The sequence below is a fragment of the Trachurus trachurus genome, assembly GCF_905171665.1.
Source record: "Trachurus trachurus genome assembly, chromosome: 2".
NCBI lineage: Eukaryota > Metazoa > Chordata > Actinopteri > Carangiformes > Carangidae > Trachurus > Trachurus trachurus.
In genome coordinates this window covers 14,510,743-14,530,210 of record NC_139914.1, presented here as the reverse complement: position 1 = coordinate 14,530,210, position 19,468 = coordinate 14,510,743, and the positions used below count along the sequence as shown (strand labels likewise).

Here is a 19,468-nt window from a genome sequence, read left to right as displayed (position 1 = left end):
GGGAGAATGCGTGGTTACGCCCCTGCTTGAAACACCTCAGCCATGGTCTTATCTGGGTTCTGGGTTAATCTGGAGTTCTTGAGTCGGGGTGGGGGGCAACAACTTGATCAGATTTTGAATTATGACAACATGTAATATTAAAAATGTTTATGACCTTGTTAAATATGCCTTGCGCTACCAACACACAGCTGGGAGGGGGGTGGTCACACACAGTTTTACTACTAAAACTATAGAATTAAATGGAAAATAAATCGGAAATAACAAGAGATGGATGCGCTAACAGCATTATTAGGGGGGACAAATTGGTGTTGCCCTAATATGGAGGGGGGACATGTCCCCCTGGGAGGATGCGTGGTTACGCCCCTGCTTGAAACACCTCAGCCATGGTCTTATCTGGGTTCTGGGTCAATCTGGAGTTCTTGAGTTGGGGTGGGGGGGCAAGAACTTGATCAGATGTTGAATTATGATCATACATCTGCATCTAGATTCTGGTTCCATCATGATCCAGAATTTACAGCAGCAGGACCTTGATACCACAACATCTACCACCTCCATCCTCCATGATGATGAAAAAACTGGACTGCAGTGTGTGTGTGTGTGTGTGTGTGTGTGTGTGTGTGTAAGGTGCTACCTGCAGACAGCCTCTCATATATATACATACATATGCATTACACACCGTCCCCTCCTCCTCCTCCGCCTCTATAGGCTCTCTGTCCGTCTTCCTGACGTCACAGTTACGCACGCTGCTGCTGCCTCTCCGCGCGCTAATTAGCCGCGGCTGTCCCCGCCCCTCCTGCCCCCCCTCCCAACCAACCCCCGCCCCTCCCTCCTCGGAGGTAACTTGTGGAGAGTTTGCAGCGGGCGGAGCAAAGCTGGAACAGACGGTTTAAATTCGGGAGTCGTCCTGCAGCAGCGGCTGGATACCTCTGATACCTCTGATACCTCTGACACCTCTGATACCTCTGCGACGCGACGGGGGCTGGGAGCACGGAGGGGAAGGAAGTCCAACACACACACAGCCACTGAGCCAGCAGGAAGGAAGGGAACATATAAAAAGGAAAAGAGAGGAGGAATTAAAAAGAAAAAGAAGTCACGATGCCTGCGAATAAAGAAGACGGCGGCTGGAAGAAGTTCGTGTGGGACTCGGACAAGGGGGAGCTGCTGGGGCGCACGGGCGGCAGCTGGTGTGAGTAGCCTATCACACACCTTCCTTCCTCTCCTCTCCTCGCGCACCTGTTCGATCTGACTTTGCAGCATCCGTGTGTGTGTGTGCGCGCGTGTATGACTGTGTATGCGAATGTGTAGCCTATGTATGTGTGTGTGGAACCGATTCCTATTAATCAGCCAGGTGAGATAGAGAGAGAGAGAGATAGAGAGCGGCTGTCCAGGTGCGTGGAGATCAGTGTGTGTGTAAAAAATGTGTGTGTCAGTGTCTGATTGTGCATGCACGGTGTGTAGCCGCTGCGGTGCACACACACACACACACACACACACACACAGCTGATGTGCGTGTTGTGACGTGAAGTTGTGTGTCGGCTGTGTGTATAGAGAGATTTAGGAGCAGGGGGGCAACGAAGGGGTTAAAAATGCATCATAGTCCCAAGGTGAGTCAAGGTGATCCGGCCTGTGGACGCGGCGGAAGGAGCCGACGCGGAGGACTATGTATCGATCCGTGGTGTCGGGTTGCTGTAATCAGGTGTCACTCTGTAATCTAAAGGGACAATACAACTGATTAACTGACTTGCAGCAGCGCAGCGCGACCTTTCTTCTCCTGTTTCCTCCGCCGGCGCCACTGCGCATGTCCTCATCTCCTCATGTCCTTGCCTCCTCTCCTCTCCTCTTCCCTCCCCCCCCTCCTCACCCCCTCAATGTCAAAGTGACACCTGGGTTTAATGTTGTCTCAGTGACTGCATGGCTGCTGCTGTTGCTGCTGCTGCTGCTGTGTGCGCCATCCCAGCTTCTAGATGAGGTGTGTGTGTGTGGGGGTCATCTGAGAATGTTTGGTGCCATGCGCAGTGATAGTGATGCTCATGATCATGTGTGTTACCAGGTTTACGCTACTGCAGAAGGGGAAGGGAAGGGGAGGAGGTGGGGAGGGGGGTGTCAGGTTTTACACCAAGACTCGGGTTCTGATGGTCGTGGATGAGCGGCTCGTGTCGTGTCGTGTGACCCCTTTGACTTTGCCTTCCTCCCTCCTCCTCCTCCTCCTCCTCCTCCTCCTCCTGCAGTAGCTCCTCTTCTCCTCCTCTTCACCCTCCTCTGGACTTCACTTCACACTGATCCTATAGCTGCATGTTCATGTTCATGTTCATGCTGAGAATTGATTAGAGCGAGTAAGAAAGGCAGCCGCTCATGCATTCCTGTGATCTGCACACACACATGAACACACATGCACATGGACACACAATGGCCACCACTGTTGTTGAGCCTTCGTCCTGTCCTGTTCTGGTCTGAATGCCGGCTTTGTACCTTCCCTTTTTTCGCATCGACAGAGGAGACTTGAGCAGCGTTAACTTAGCACGCCGGTGTGCGACCGACAGACGTCCTTGGAGGATGAAGGAGTCTCTTAACTCAGCCGTTTAAAGCCTTTAAAAACTCATTCTGCTCTTTACTGAGCATTTAAGTGCATTTCAGAGCACATGGATGACACAGAGGAGTTACCATGACAACTGCATGTACGGAAGTGAATAAAAAAATGTCATATCAAACTGCACAAAATGGAGACCAACAAAACGATATATTTGACTTCTAATGCATCTCTGCATTCAGAGCATGTTCACTAAAGTGAATAAATATCAAATTGCACAAAATAAAGACCCACAAAACAAAACAAGGTATTTTCACTGCATTCAGGCCACATTAATAAGAAACTGATATCTTTGCATTCAGAGCAAATGGAGCAAATAATAAGAAAGTGAGGAGGAGCATTACAACTGCATGTGTTCACTATAAGTTATAAAAGACTTGTCCAACATCAGATGAGCATTAAATATTATCTCTTATTAGAGTCTTAACAGATTCTGCTGCATATGCTTATTAAAAGTATCACTGTGTGTAACTACTGATACCCGGGTCGGGGGTTCATGCAGGTCTACGTTTAGTCTGGATCTCCATCCGTGGTCTTATGAGGCCGTGAAATCCTCTTGACACTGGGATGTCATGTGGTGTTTCTGGTCCCAACACTGCAGCTCTTTGTCACTCAGCTGTGATGGCTGAAGCACAAGGATCAGTCACTGTTACACACACTCTGCTACACACACACACACACACACACACACCCTGGCATTGTTTTCTGTGTGTGTGTGTGTGTGTGTGTGTGGTAGCTGAGATGTAAATGAAGGCGGAGGTTGAAGTGTGAAGGTGAAGGTGAAGGTGCGGTCTGACCTAAGTCCTGAGTTTTCATAACACTGTAGTAAAAAGTTAGCTGCAGGGGGGTGGGGCATCGCCATGGAGACAGGTATCAGATTGTCATGATTGGTTAGGCTATTTATTAGTCACCTTGATTACACACAGGTAGGGTTGCAAAATTCCCAGGAATTTTCAAAGTTGGGAACTTTCCATGGGAATAAACAGAAATAAAATCCGAAATTTACAAAATTGAAGGTAATATTTTACTCAACATTCATCATGTTTTTGTTATTCAGTAAAATAATTGATTGTTGATACAATAATTACAACTTGATAAAGTTCTACTCACAAATAAATCTGTTGAAAATATTATTATATTGAAAATTATTATAGAAAATTTGGATATGATACAGTTTGTTTAAATTACCCCTAATTTCCAGTTAATTCCCATAAATTCCCCCAAATTCCCATAGTTTCCAATTTGGAATATTTCCAAAATTCCCCATCTTAACTTCCCATGGAAGGTTTCTGGAAACTTATTGGAAATCTTCTGCCCCTTTGCAACCCTACACACAGTTGTTAATCAACCTCCAATAATTTAAATATTTCAGCCTAAGTGCCAAAACCTGCAGTTCCTCTACTGACCACTAGAGTGAGTCAATCCCCATAGACTCCCATGTTAAATGGTAAATGGTAAATTTTACAATAGGATTCCCATTCCATTCCATTTATTTTTATAAATGTTATATTATTATTATTTAAAGACGGCACAACAAGTCGGCAGAATTTGCTTTCGGCACAGCAGAGTGGCACATAGCACCAACCGACATGTTTACAGTCAGGTTTTGGTCCCGACAGCTGATTTCAATGACAGCTCACCTGTTTCCTTTATAATAGGTCTATATTTTAATTATATATCATATTAATCTTATATTTAAGCTTAATGACAGGCCTGATGAATGCCCATGATCTTCAGAAATGACATCAGAGGTCTACTGTACATCTTTGCGTACCGAATTGTGCGCCGGTGAAAACTAATCATAGTGCAGTCTAGTCTCTGCTTTTGTTGTATGCTGTGATGTCACCACTAGAAACCACACACACACACACACACACACACTCACACACACACACACACACACACACACACACACACTCACAAACACTCTTCTTTTCTCCCCTGCAGTCAGAATCATCGTCTTCTACATCATCTTCTACGGATGCCTGGCGGGGATCTTCATCGGCACCATCCAGGCGCTGCTGCTCACCCTGAGCAACTACAAACCCACCTGGCAGGACCGAGTGTCGCCCCCTGGTGAGACGACACACACACACACACACACACACTTCCTGTCAAAAAAAAAACAGTCTTTTTGTTTTTAATGTTGTGTTGTTGAGGTGATCTCATCTTGTTTTCCTGGCTGGACGTATCATTTACACTCTGAGCGGATCTTAAACACCCTAATGACATGATGTTTTAGTTTGGCAGCTGAGCTCACCCAAATAGATCTGACCCGACCCACATACACTCTGCATCCTCTCTGATCGCTGTCGGGTCCATGATGGCTGATTTGACAAGGAGCTGTAAAAGTGTGAGGTGATTTATAGTTTCTAAACATCTGGATCTAAGGTCAAGGACAAAGTTTTGCAGCTCAGATTGAAGATATTTAAGCAATATATCACTCCAGGCCGTGGTACAGTATATGCTCATTCTACCACTGTAAGGGGCGTTGTTCCCCCTTAGAGTGGTAGAATGAGCAGAGACCACGGCCTGGAGTGATATATAGCTTTTATAAAACGGTTACCAATAATGACAATATGAAAGAGGACATGTAGTTTTCTTCCAGCAGAATAAAAAGCTGTTCCCAGCTCTCCAGACGTTAGCTCCAAGTAGCTCTGTCACTGCTCAGTCCCCTCTACCATTGTTAACCCTCTGGAGGTCAAAGTTCACCTTCAACATGTCAATTACACTCAGTAGTCGAGTTGAGGGGTGATGAGGGGGGATGGCATCCCCCCTGAAATAAAAACAATCAAAATCATCCCCCCTGAAAAAATGCCATCCCCCCTCTCCATCCCTCCCCTTTTTACATTAAACGTTGGACATATAACTTGTAATTATAGGCTGTCAAATCAATTTTAACGGCGTCAATTTCTTTTTATCTATTGATAGTTGATTTCATTAAAAAACATTTGCACAAATCAAGCCTATCCACTTTTCCATGTTGATAAAAGTATTAAAATGATAATTCAAGGGACATTTAGGCTATAATAGATAAAAATGTGAGATTAATTTGCGATTAACCGCGAGTTAAGTATGATATTCATGAGATTAATCGGGATTAAATATTTTAATAATAATAATAAAATAGATTGACAGCCCTAATTATTTCATCATTAGACAGTTGAATAAAATAAATAATAAAATCTGAGGGCACAAATAAAAAAATTCAAATAAACTTGGCTTGATTTGATTTGAGAGGATTAAGAAGTCTTATTTTCAGTGTTTTGTTTTGATATCGAATTTACATGAATCCCCCCCCCCCCCCCCCCCCCCCCCCCCGTTTTTTTTAAGGTGAAAAAAATAGACCATCCCCCCTGAACTTTTTTTACAACTCGACTACTGATTACACTACTTTACTACATTTTTAACATCCTAAAAACATCAACTGTCTGTTGCTACGGACTGCAACAGTCAAACCAACTTCCATTCATACCAGTCATACGTGCCTGAGGCGGAGTGATAGCCTACGCTGTGATAAGGCTTTAGAATAGTAGAATAATAAAGGTTAACAACCAATCAGATCGTCGGATTTCACCTTTACGTTTTATAATTTTTTTTAAAGCTAATCTTTCTTGATACCGCTGTGGCCTCGACGGAGCTTCTACAGATTTGACAAGGAGCTGTAAAAGTGTGAGGTGATTTATAGTTTCTAAACATCTGGATCTAAGGTCAAGGACAAAGTTTTGCAGCTCAGATTGAAGATGATATCTCATCTTATATAATTAAAAAGGTTAGGCTGCTTTCTTTCATAATCACCAGCAAAGGGAATTAGAAGCAGCTCCTTTTGTTTTGGAAATGCGACTTCTTCATCCCGGTCCCAGAGCAGCCTCCCCTGTGTCAACAACACCACATCATCGTTGCTGTGGCGAGAGGGTCCGCCGGGGGGGGGGGGGGGGGGGGGGGGTTTCTGCAGGTCACATTGAGCATGTGCGGCGCTGTGATTAGCCGCTCTGTTATTATGTCTCCGGAGGGTTCAAGTGCAGCAGGTGCATTATGGGTCATGAAATGTGCTGATCTCTAGTTGTGCAGCATTAGCTTTCTATTTAGTTTCAGGTCTGGACCGGGTTCAAACCGACTCAGCTGGACCGAACATCAAACCTGACACTGATACTCGTCATCTTCACATCAGCACAAATTGACAAAAAAAATAGTTGCTTCTGTTCCTGAACATGTTACGGGATCGAGACTTCAACCCCCCTCCCTCACTCGCAGGCTTTCTGTATCTGATTGGTTCTTTAAAGGGATAGTAGCATTTTTTTTTTTTAAAGTGGGGTTGTATGATCTACAAATAGCCCTTAAGTACTTTAATTGCAGTAGAAGACTCTCTGCACTGCAAAAAATCTCTTACCAAGAATATTTGTCTTATTTTTAGTCAAAATGTCGTTTCTAGTCCAAACAAAATTAATTCTACTTAAAATAAGACTCATCACATTAAAAAGCAGCTTGTTTTTAGACACTTTTTACTTCTTTCAAGCAGATTTTCACTTAAAAATAATCTGATAGTGGAGCAAGTTTTTCTTCCTTATTACAAGCACAAAAAACTTGCTTTTCACTGGCAGATTTTTCTACTTATTTCAAGTGAAAATGTGTTTGAAACAAGTGAAAATGATCTAAAAACAAGTTAATTTTTAGGTGATGAGTCTTATTTTAAGTGGAAAGAGATTAGTTTTGACTAGAAATGAGACATTTGGACAAGAAATAAGACAAATATTCTTGGAAAGATGTTGAGTTTTTGCAGTGTGCACTCCTCCCGTTAGCAACGCCAGCCCTAAAACCTCTTTTAGGCCGTGAAAATAGGCCGTTTCTTTGGGTCTGTTCACAACACTGTATGTTGTAAATCTCTGGGCAGGGCTATTATGGGCTGGTGTTGCTAACGGGAGGAGTGCAGAGAGTCTTCTACTGCAATTAAAGTACTTAGGGGCTATTTGGAGATCATACAACACCACTTTAAAAAAAAATGCTACTATCCCTTTAAGGTTGAGAAAAGGTGTGTTGAGTGTGTGTTGTGTTGTCCCTGCAGGTCTTTCACACACCCCGCGCTCGGATAAGACTGAGATGTCCTTCAGCCTCAACGACGTGGAGACCTACCTGCCCTACACCAAGGCCCTGAGGGACTTCCTGAACAACTACGATGACGAAAAACAGAGGGACCAGATGAAGTACGAGGACTGTGGAGGTGGGTTCTACCCCGGGGCCAGGTTTCCTTAAAGGGATAGTTCAACATTTTGGCAAATTGGCCCATCGCTATAGTCATAGCAGTAGGTTCGTTACCTTTAATTGTCGGTGCAAGATATTTTTAGAACGGAGGAGTGGAGCCGTGAGCTGCTCAGAGCTACGCTGGCTAAGGGAATTTCTTGGTTTCCCTCATCAAACTCATCAAATACACAATCCAACAACTCCACAACGCTCTGGTGGACAAGTTGTGAGCTGCACATTCACCACGCTATGAGATAATAACACAACGTTACCACACAGAGTTGTTTTAGAGGGAAATTCATGCAAAACCAGCTGATGCACGTTGCCTTCAGGGACAGTTTTTCATCATCAGTCTCTGTATTTCCCTCTAAAACAACTCTGTGTGGTAACGTTGTGTTATTATCTCATAGCGTGGTGAATGTGCAGCTCACAACTTGTCCACCAGAGCATTGTGGAGTTGTTGGATTGTGTATTTGATGAGTTTGATGAGGGAAACCAAGAAATCCCATAATGAGCCTCCGTAGCGTAGCTCTGAGCAGCTCACGGCTCTGCTCCGCCGTTCTAAAAACAGCTTGCACCGACAATTAAAGGTAATGAACCTACTGCTATGACTATAGGGATTATGGCAACGGGCCAATTTGCCAAAATGTTGAACTATCCCTTTAAAAGATCGGGTCAAAAGATCTCATTAACCCTTCCCTCTCCTTCCTCCTCCAGATGAACCCGGCCCCTACAAGGAGCGGGGCGACCTGGAGAGCGAGACGGGCATCAGGAGGGCCTGCCGCTTCCCCAGGACCCTGCTGGGCCCCTGCTCCGGCATCGAGGACCGCGACTTCGGCTTCAAGGAAGGAAAACCGTGCGTGATCGTGAAGCTGAACCGGATCGTCAACTTCCGTCCACGGGCAAGTTTTTTTTAAATGGGATCGTAGTCGTGACAAGACGCATCGAGAAAATCATTCAAGTCTGTCCACTAAGCTCAGTTTGCAGCTGCACTGCAAAAACTCTAAATCTTTCCCAGAATATTTGTCTTATTTCTTGTCAAAATGTCTCATTTCTAGTCAAAACTAATCTCTTTCCACTTAAAATAAGACTCATCACCTAAAAATGAACTTGTTTTTAGATCATTTTCACTTGTTTCAAACTAATTTTTACTTGAAATAAGTAGGAAAATCTGCCAGTGAAAGGAAGTTTTTTGTGCTTGTAATAAGGAAGAAAAACTTGTTCCACTATCAGATTTTTCTACTTATTTCAAGTGAAAATCTTCTTGAAAGAAGTAAAAAGTGTCTAAAAACAAGCTGTTCTTTATTTGATGAGTCTAATTTTAAGTAGAATGAGATTTGTTTTGACTAGAAATAAGACAAATATTCTTGGTAAGATTTTGAATTTCTGCAAGTTTGCCATGTGTGCGGGAACTTTTCTTTGTTCGAAAAAAGTGGTAAAATTCTCAAAAAAAAGTTTAACATTTTCTAGAAAAAAGGTGGTAAAATCTTCTCGAAAAACAAAATCTAGAAAAAGTGGTAAAATTTCTAAAAATAAAAAAAGTTTAACAATTCTAGAAAAAATCGTAAAATTTCAAGAAAAAGTTGGGGACCCCCTTGAATCCTCTCAAGGACCCCTGGGGGTCCCCGGACCCCACGTTGAGAACCAGTGGTCTAGTCTTACAGATGTCAGTGTTGCCGTCTGTTGAGCTGAATGAGTCCAGGTCCTAATGCATCTTCTCTGTGCAGGCCCCTGGCTCCAATGAGAGCATCCCTGAAGAGGCTCAACCCAAGGTGCAGCCCAACACCATCCCCCTCTACTGCACCAACAAGGTAATCACACACACACAGACACACACACACACACACCTACCTCATTACAGTCTGAACTCTACCCGTCCATACCCTCACACTAGGGGTGGGCGATATGGCAAAAATATCATATCAAGATTTTTTAAAAATGAAGTCACGATTTCGATTTCATCACGATCTTATATCGAAAAAAGAAAAACAGACAATTTAGGCCAAAGAACCTTTCTGAACAGATTTTAATCTAAATAGTTACAGTTTTGCCAACATGTGCAAACAACGTAAACATAGTAAAACTCTTGCAACATAAAAGGTAGTATAGCTTTCAATAAACATGAAAGTAAAATATGAATGAAGACATTACTGTTTGTTTTATAGACCAGAGCAGCTTTTTTATGCAAATGAGAATGACCGATGCATTCTGGGTAATTTAGGGGCAGCTACCAGCATCCCTCCATTGAAAAGTTCAGCCTAACTGGCTTGACAAACTAACTAACAAAAAGTTGTCTATTAACAGGCTATTTACAGACAACACTGAGCCAAAACCTCCCCGGTGATTCCACCAAATACGTGTAGATGTCTGGATAAGACATTTCTGGCCACTGTGTGGAGTCATTGATCACTGTGGGAGGCTAAAGGAGCATACCGGCAGATTCATTAATTGTAGTTTTTCAAGATAGCGTGAACGGTGGGTTTCAAAGAGGGTGTCAAAATAATTATGAGACATAGTGCTACAAAAGAAACACAAAATAAAACATTCAGATTAATTGTTAGTTAGTCTACGCTCCATCAAAACACAAAAAGCCACTGAGTGCAATGTAAAAATGACGGTAGCTGCCCCTAAATTACCCAGAATGCATCGGTCATTCTCATTTGCATAAAAAAGCTGCTCTGGTCTATTCAACACGGTCATTTTAACAGGATTTTAAGTATCAAAACACTAAATAGCTGATTGAAAAGGGTCAAATAAAAATACAAACTAAAGTAACTGTTGTTATCTCTTTTAGCAAATGTCCTTTGTTTGCGCTTTGCAGCATAGAACTGCAGTTATTCACCCATACACACCCCAACCTCATTACAGTCTGAACTCTACCCGTCCATACCCTCACACACGTCTCTTTGTCCCTCCAGAGAGAGGAGGACGCCGGGAAGATCGGCGAGATCAAGTACTACGGCATCGCGGGCGGCTTCCCCCTGCAGTATTACCCGTACTACGGCAAGCTGCTGCACCCGCAGTACCTGCAGCCGCTGGTGGCGCTGCAGTTCACCAACCTGACTCAGAACACCGAGCTGCGCATCGAGTGCAAAGTGTACGGGGAGAACATCGGCTACAGCGAAAAGGACCGCTACCAGGGACGCTTTGATATCAAGTTCCAGATCAGCAATTTATGACTTTGATCATGAGCCATAGCACTTTGTCTGACCGCCCCTCTTTGCCCCCCCCCCCCCCCCCCCCCCCATCTACCGTAGAAGACGCTCGGCGAGGGCGGTAGGCGTTAGCGGTTAAGTCAATCACAATAGTCTTGAATGAATAATGAGAGAAACCCTGCTAGAGGACCGACGTGTAATCAGCTTTTCATCAATTCTGTCTCGCATTTAGGATGTAATTTTAGAGGAAGAGTAGCAATAGGTCTAATAATAATAAATATTTATTCAGCTGTAACAGAGACTTCTCTCTCTCCACGAGCCATTGGGACATCCATCACCACTGTAAAGTAAAGTGTACTTCATGTGCGCCGCCGCGTAGCGAGCTATGTCGCTTCCCCACCTGCTGCCGAGTGAAAGAAAGAGTGAATGAATGAGTGAATGTGGCTTCTGTAGAGTGTTGCACTAGTCCTTCCAAAAAACAAGAAAACCAACCCGAGAAAACCACATCCTACTCATAGTCTTCCGTGAGCAAGCTTTAGCAGTTGTAAGATGTGTGCGTGGTGTGCGTGCGTGCGTGCGTGTGTGTTGGTGACATGAACACACACTCCACCTCCTGAAATAAGATGGTGTGCGAGGAGAAGCTGCACTCCAGGGAACTTCTTGTCCTCTTTTTGTTTGTTTTCCAGCTGATCGAGATTAGGATTCCTTTTTTTTCTTCTTGTTTGTTTTCCAGCTGATCGAGATTGGGATTCCTTTTTTTTTTTTTCTTCTATTATTTTTTTTTTGTGCTTTTAATATAATGAATCACTTCCTGTGTGCCGGGGTTTTATTTTTTTATTTTATTTTATTTTATTTTTTTTGCTTTCACGCCTTTTTGACCTTTTTGATTTAGCCTTGAATGTAGAGTTGTGCGTTGTGCGGCCTGCTGTGAATTAAGGCAGTGGTGCTAAACCAGGTGTTTTGTCGTGTTGCCGGCTTCACCACCACCTCTGAATGTTTGAGCCATTAATAAAACATGGTGGAAGAATTTTATATTTATGCAGTTGTACATTTTATTTCTTTGCAGAATATTGTCATGTATAAATGCAAAAAAAACCAAAGTGAAGAGAGTCTTCATCGGAAGCAATGCAGTACTGGTTTCTAGGATCATCATCCATCAGTGTCTCGTCTCGCAGCTTTTCACTGGTCAACTCTCGATTTGTGTTTTAGCCATGATGAATGTTGGTGCAGAATGAACAGGAGGAGGAGGAGGAGGAGGAGGAGGAGGAAGAAGAAGAGTCTCCAGACCTTTAACCTTCCACAGGATCGATCTGTTCATCCACCTCTGTCATTCAATCAAAGATAGAAACGAATAAAATCATAATGGACCTTTATTGTCTCCTCTGTTCATTCATTCATGTGCTCGTCTCCAGAACCATTGTGATGTGTCTTGTCTTAAATGGTGTCGACGACGATGTGTCACAGATTAAAGGAACAGTCCAAAAAAATCTTTAAGCACTTATATGAGGTCAAGGAAGTTAGTAAAGGACAATTTCGTAAGGACTTACTCTAGAACACTAGAATAAACAATGAGAATAACATGAAAGAAAATACGAGTCTTTGCTCAGACAATTATTTTACGGATCTTTAAAGGGATAGTTCAACATTTTGGCAAATTGGCCCATTGCCATAATCCCTATAGTCATAGCAGTAGGTTCGTTACCTTTAATTGTCGGTGCAAGCTGTTTTTAGAACGGCGGAGCAGAGCCGTGAGCTGCTCAGAGCTACGCTACGGAGGCTCATTATGGGATTTCTTGGTTTCCCTCATCAAACTCATCAAATACACAATCCAACAACTCCACAACGCTCTGGTGGACAAGTTGTGAGCTGCACATTCACCACACTATGAGATAATAACACAACGTTACCACACAGAGTTGTTTTAGAGGGAAATACAGAGACTGATGATGAAAAACTGTCCCTGAAGGCAACGTGCATCAGTGGTTTTACATGAATTTCCCTCTAAAACAACTCTGTGTGGTAACGTTGTGTTATTATCTCATAGCGTGGTGAATGTGCAGCTCACAACTTGTCCACCAGAGCGTTGTGGAGTTGTTGGATTGTGTATTTGATGAGTTTGATGATGAGGGAAACCAAGAAATCCCATAATGAGCCTCCGTAGCGTAGCTCTGAGCAGCTCACGGCTCTGCTCCGCCGTTCTAAAAATAGCTTGCACCGACAATTAAAGGTAACAAACCTACAGTACTGCTATGACTATAGGGATTATGGCAATGGGCCAATTTGCCAAAATGTTGAACTATCCCTTTAACATCAGATCTTTCTGTGTTAAAACATAAACCACTTCCTGTCCTGCCTCTGGCCCCGCCCCTCTCTGATGACCTGTTGTCGACCGTTCAGTCGGGATCAGGTGGCTCTGTGATTACAACGGCGCTCGCTGAGGGATGGGGTTTCAGGTGTCAGGTCTCCAGGGGCAACGAGGCGGGGGGGGGGGGGGGGGGTTGCACATTACCAGCTCACCACCTCACCACCACTGACCCCCTGGGAACCGGCCAACTCTCTGTGCTCTTATTAATAATTCATCCTCCCTTTACTCACTCACACAGTAATTGATTTAATTCACATTTAATATGTCAGGTGAGGTAAGTGGGGGGTGAAGCTGGTCTGACAGGGAACAGGACTGGAGTAAAGTCTTCTCCTGATCCTCTTTTAGACAATCTTTGACCTTTGACATACACACTAAAAACAGTTGGGTTAAAAAATAACCCAATTTTAACCCAACTGCTGGTTCAAATAAGGACAAACCCCTTTTTTGGGTTATTTTAACCCAACAGGTTGGGTTATTCTTTTTTGACCCAACTTTTGACCTTTGACCTTTCAATGGTTCATTGACTCATTCACATGGACGTGAAATAAGATGAAGCTCAGGTCGAGGCAGCTTTCAGTGACGCTAGAAACCACTGAGGCCAAAGAAAGCAGGAAGGAAGCCAGAGAGATGGGTAGGTGATTTACTGGATATCAAGGTGATTTTGAAACAAAAAAAACAGCGCACTACCATGCATTAAGAGATGCACGGTAGAGATTTGCAACTTTTAACCATTGTAAGCAGGGCAATGGTGATTCAGAGATCCAACTGTGTGCGGTTTTCTATGCTAAGCGATGTATTCAAAGGACTAAATAGAGTCACATCTGCATTTGGAACTAAAGGCTACTGTATAGCGACTTCCTGCGGAGACAGAGGGACAATGTACCGTCCTTTCACCAGCTTACAACAGCTCTTTATGTTCCCTGACACCACCGCGTCTGTGTGACTAAAGACCATCAGTCTGAGATGATGCCGTGTTTGTGGCCATGTCACCAAGAAAATGGGTAAACACCATGAGGAGCGAGGCCCACAGTGCTCACCAGAAACCTCTTATAGGGGGTCAAGCTTGAGTCCCTTTGAGCTTTAAAAAGACAGAAGAACTCATTATTGACTCCAGAAGACATCGTGGCGACAACGCGCCCCTAATCGTCAGGGGAACAGGAAGTTGAGAGGGTCACCAGCTTCAAGTTTCATGTCATGAACCATATTGAGAATCTTTCATTACAAATCCCAATTATACAAATGTCACAAAAATGTGCAATAAATGCCTTATTTATGTATTTATTGGCCTGTATAGTGTGTGTTTTGTATTTATTACTGTCTATATCAGTGGCTCATGACCCCATTTTGACATCACAAATTTCTGGCGACCCTCGTCAATCAAGATACGCCAGCTCAGATATTTTTATATGCTGCATTTTATTTGAACTCGATTTATATTCGAGAAAGTGAAAGTATAGATTGTGTGTGGTGTTTTTAATCATACTTTTAAAAAGAATAATATACATACGTAGTCGAAAAAAAAGAGAAAAAAAAGAAAAAGAAAGAAAAAAAAACTGGACAAGTTAGGGGGTAGGGGCCCACTTTAGTGTTCTTTAAGGGGGCCTAGAATTCCTAGCAACGGCCCTGGACTTTTCTGTAAAATAGAAGCCGATTCTAGAAAAATATTGCCTATCATCTCCATTAAAATCCATCCATCCATCCATTGTCCGCCGCATTATCCGAGTCCGGGTCGCGGGGGCAGCAGTCGGAGCAGGGATCCCCAGACTTCCCTCTCCCCGGACACTTCCTCCAGCTCTTCCGGGGGGACCCCAAGGCGTTCCCAGGCCAGCCGAGTGACGTAGTCACCCCAGCGTGTCCTGGGTCTTCCTCGGGGCCTCCTCCCGGTGGGACATGCCCGGAACACCTCACGAGGGAGGCGTCCAGGGGGCATCCTATACAGGTGCCCGAGCCACCTCAGCTGACTCCTCTCGATGTGGAGGAGCAGCGGCTCTACTCCGAGCTCCTCCCGGGTGACAGAGCTCCTCACCCTATCTCTAAGGGAGCGCCCCGCCACCCTGCGGAGGAAACTCATTTCGGCCGCTTGTATCCGGGATCCTGTCCTTTCGGTCATGACCCAGAGTTCATGACCATAGGTGAGGGTGGGAACGTAGATCGACCGGTAAATCGAGAGCTTTGCCTTTCGGCTCAGCTCCTTCTTCACCACGACGGACCGATACAATGACCGCATTACTGCGGCCGCCGCACCGATCCGCCTGTCAATCTCGCGCTCCATTCTCCCCTCACTCGTGAACAAGACCCCAAGATACTTAAACTCCTCCACCTGAGGCAGGAACTCTCCCCCGACCTGGAGGGTGCAAGCCACCTTTTTCCGGTCGAGAACCATGGCCTCGGACTTAGAGGTGCTGATTCTCATCCCAGCTGCTTCACACTCGGCTGCAAACCGCCCCAGTGCATGCTGAAGGTCCTGGCTCGAGGGAGCCAACAAGACCACATCATCTGCAAAAAGCAGAGATGAGATCAAGTGGCTCCCGAACCGTACCCCCTCCGGCACTTGGCTGCGCCTAGAAATTCTGTCCATAAAGATAATGAACAGAACCGGTGACAAAGGGCAGCCCTGCCGGAGTCCAACACGCACCGGGAACAGGTCTGACTTACTGCCGGCCATGCGAACCAAGCTCCTGCTCCGGTCATACAGGGACCGTACAGCCCTCAGCAGAGGGCCTCCGATCCCATACTCTCGGAGCACCTCCCACAGGTTGCCACGTGGGACACGGTCGAAAGCCTTCTCCAGATCCACAAAACACATGTGGACTGGTTGGGCAAACTCCCATGCGCCCTCGAGCACCCTGCGGAGGGTGTAGAGCTGGTCCAGCGTTCCACGGCCAGGGCGAAAACCGCATTGTTCCTCCTGAATCCGAGGTTCGACTATCGGCCGAATTCTCCTCTCCAGCACCCTGGAATAGACTTTCCCCGGGAGGCTGAGGAGTGTGATCCCCCGGTAGTTGGAACACACCCTCCGGTCCCCCTTTTTGAAGAGAGGGACCACCACCCCGGTCTGCCAGTCCAGAGGCACTGTCCCCGACTGCCACGCGATGCTGCAGAGGCGTGTCAGCCACGACAGCCCCGCAACATCCAGAGACTTGAGGTACTCAGGGCGGATCTCATCCACCCCCGGTGCCTTGCCACTGAGGAGCTTCCTGACTACCTCAGTGACTTCAGCTTGGGTGATGAATGAATCGACCTCTGAGTCCCCAGCCTCTGCTTCCTCGATGGAAGGCGTGTCAGTGGGATTGAGGAGATCCTCGAAGTATTCCTTCCACCGCCCGACGATATCCCCAGTCGAGGTCAACAGCTCCCCTCCTCCACTGTAAACAGTGTTGGCGGAGCACTGCTTCCCCCTCCTGAGGCGCCGGATGGTTTGCCAGAATTTCCTCGAGGCCGACCGGTAGTCCTCCTCCATGGCCTCCCCGAACTTTTCCCAGACCCGAGTTTTTGCTTCCGCGACCGCCCGGGCCGCCGTCCGCTTGGCCTGCCGGTACCCGTCAGCTGCCTCGGGGGTCCCCCGAGCTAGCCAGGCTCGGTAGGACTCCTTCTTCAGCTTGACGGCATCCCGTACTTCCGGGCTCCACCACCGGGTTCGGGGATTGCCGCCGCGACAGGCGCCGGAGACCTTACGGCCGCAACTCCGGATGGCCGCGTCAACAATGGAAGCGGAGAACATGGTCCATTCGGACTCAATGTCTCCGGCCTCCCTCGGAATCCGGTCAAAGCTCTCCCGGAGGTGGGAGTTGAAGACCTCCCTGACAGGGGATTCTGCCAGACGTTCCCAGCAGACCCTCACGATACGCTTGGGTCTTCCAGGTCTGACCAGCTTCCTCCCCTGCCAGCGGATCCAACTCACCACCAGGTGGTGATCAGTTGACAGCTCAGCCCCTCTCTTCACCCGAGTGTCCAAGACATACGGCCGGAGGTCAGATGACACGACTACAAAGTCGATCATTGACCTCCGTCCTAGGGTGTCCTGGTGCCACGTGCACTTATGGACACCCTTATGCTCGAACATGGTGTTTGTTATGGACAGACTGTGGCTAGCACAGAAGTCCAATAACAAAACACCGCTCGGGTTCAGATCGGGGAGGCCGTTCCTCCCAATCACACCTCTCCAGGTGACACTGTCGCTGCCCACGTGAGCGTTGAAGTCTCCCAACAGAACGATGGAGTCCCCAGTTGGGGCACTTTCCAGCACCCCTCCCAGGGCCTCCAGGAAGGCCGGGTACTCTGCACTGCCGTTTGGCCCGTAGGCCGAAACGACAGTGAGAGACCTATCCCCGACCCGTAGGCGCAGGGAAGCGACCCTCTCGTTATGCGGGGAGAACTCCAACACATGGCGGCTGAGCTGGGGGGCTATGAGCAAGCCCACACCAGCTCGCCGCCTCTCACCATGGGCAACTCCAGAGTGGAAGAGAGTCCAACCCCTCTCAAGGAGTTGGGTTCCAGAGCCCAGGCTGTGCGTGGAGGTGAGCCCGACTATCTCTAGTCGATACCTCTCAGCCTCCCGCACAAGCTCAGGCTCTTTCCCCCCCAGCGAGGTGACATTCCATGTCCCTAAAGCCAGAGTCGTCATCCGGGGATTGGGTCGCCGGGGCCCCCGCCCACGGCTGCCACCCATATCACACGGCACCTGCCCCTTATGTACCCTCCCGCGGGTGGTGGGCCTACGGGAGGGCGGGCCCACGTCGCTCGTTCGGGCTGCGCCCGGCCGGGTCCCGTGGGCCAAGACCCGGCCACCAGACGCTCGCCTGCGAGCCCCGACCCCAGGCCTGGCTCCAGGGTGGGGCCCCGGTAACGCCAGTCCGGGCGACGTACACGTCCTTGCTGTTACTTTTTTCATAAGGGGCTTTGAACCGCTCTTTGTCTGACCCGTCACCTAGGACCTGTTTGCCTTGGGAGACCCTACCAGGGGCATTAAGCCCCGGACAACATAGCTCCTAGGATCATTCGGGTACTCAAACCCCTCCACCACGGTAAGGTGGCGGTTCAAGGAGGAGGATGATATTGCCTATCATCTCCATTAAAATCAATATTGATTTTTTTGTCCATAAAATGACAAAGTTAGGCTTTAGCATGGGCCAAAAATTTGATTTTTTTTCTTTTTCTTTTTACAAATTGGTGTTCTGAGAAAAAAATGAGGTGATAAAACATTTAACATGTCATGATAACACATGATAAGCAGGTGTATTCCTCATTCAGTAATGTTGTTTTTACTTCTGGACACTAGATGTCAGCAGTGCAGCATCACATGAAACAACTGCTATGGACAAAAGCTCAACTCCTACTGTGACACAGTGCAGGGCCGTTGCTAGGAATTCTGGGCCCCCTGAAAGAATACGAAAGTGGGCCCCTCCCCCCTAACGTTTCCCTTTTTTTCTTAGACTACATATGTATTATCATTTTTTATTTAGCCTACTTTGTTTTGATGCTAATGCAGCATTACTATGAGTATTAGTCAGGGTCTTATGCAGAATAATTCAGTCATACAAAGATTAGACTACTGGGTTTTTTGTGGGCCCCACTGGGCGCTGGGCCCCTAGAATTATCATCACCTTTCTCCCCTATACACCACTTTATTTTCCCATGATCCATTGCGTCACACCACAACGGAAGTCGGTTTTAGTAGCATTCTAGCGAGCGGCTAACTGGTAGCGCTAGTGGCTAACTGGTAGCGTTAGCCACCGGTGTAGGTACCAGATGTGGGGGCTCCGGGCTGCTAAAACCGTTTTGACTAAATCTGATGTTTGTTAAGTCTATAAAACGAATTATTGAACAGACATTACTATTTCTGTGTGCACGTTTTTGTAATTAGTCATGGTTATCGTAGTTGTTAGCTTTGCTGCTGCTGACAGCTAACAGCAGCAGCTAAGATAACACCAGGACGTCAGCTGTTAAAACCCTCCCGTTGTGGGACACGACATGAAACTACTCCAGTTAGCTCAGTCATGTTGGAACTAGGATATTCTGCTGGAAATTTTTCTTTTTCATGGGCCGTTTATTGAGTTAGCCTATAGACACTGCTAACGGCTAACGGCTAACGGCTAACAGCTAACGGTTAGCCCAGCTAATCTA

At 46.3% G+C, this 19,468-nt stretch overlaps 1 protein-coding gene across 1 annotated transcript; it reads left to right on the top strand.

Moving 5' to 3' along the window:
• Positions 1-974: 974 nt before the first annotated feature.
• On the top strand, positions 975-12,211 carry atp1b1b (ATPase Na+/K+ transporting subunit beta 1b). The gene is made up of 6 exons (XM_083989256.1): positions 975-1,186; positions 4,535-4,663; positions 7,650-7,805; positions 8,543-8,727; positions 9,553-9,636; positions 10,744-12,211. Exons 1-6 carry the CDS (start codon positions 1,096-1,098, stop codon positions 11,002-11,004), a joined length of 906 nt encoding a protein of 301 aa, XP_083845382.1. The 5' UTR covers positions 975-1,095; the 3' UTR covers positions 11,005-12,211.
• Positions 12,212-19,468: the final 7,257 nt, after the last annotated feature.

Coding starts and splice junctions, on each gene's coding strand:
- atp1b1b (XM_083989256.1), top strand. CDS start 1,096: ATGCCTGCGAATAAAGAAGACGGCGGCTGGAAGAAGTTCGTGTGGGAC. Junction 4,664..7,649: donor GGACCGAGTGTCGCCCCCTG/GTGAGACGACAC, acceptor TTGTCCCTGCAG/GTCTTTCACACACCCCGCGC. Junction 8,728..9,552: donor TCGTCAACTTCCGTCCACGG/GCAAGTTTTTTT, acceptor TTCTCTGTGCAG/GCCCCTGGCTCCAATGAGAG.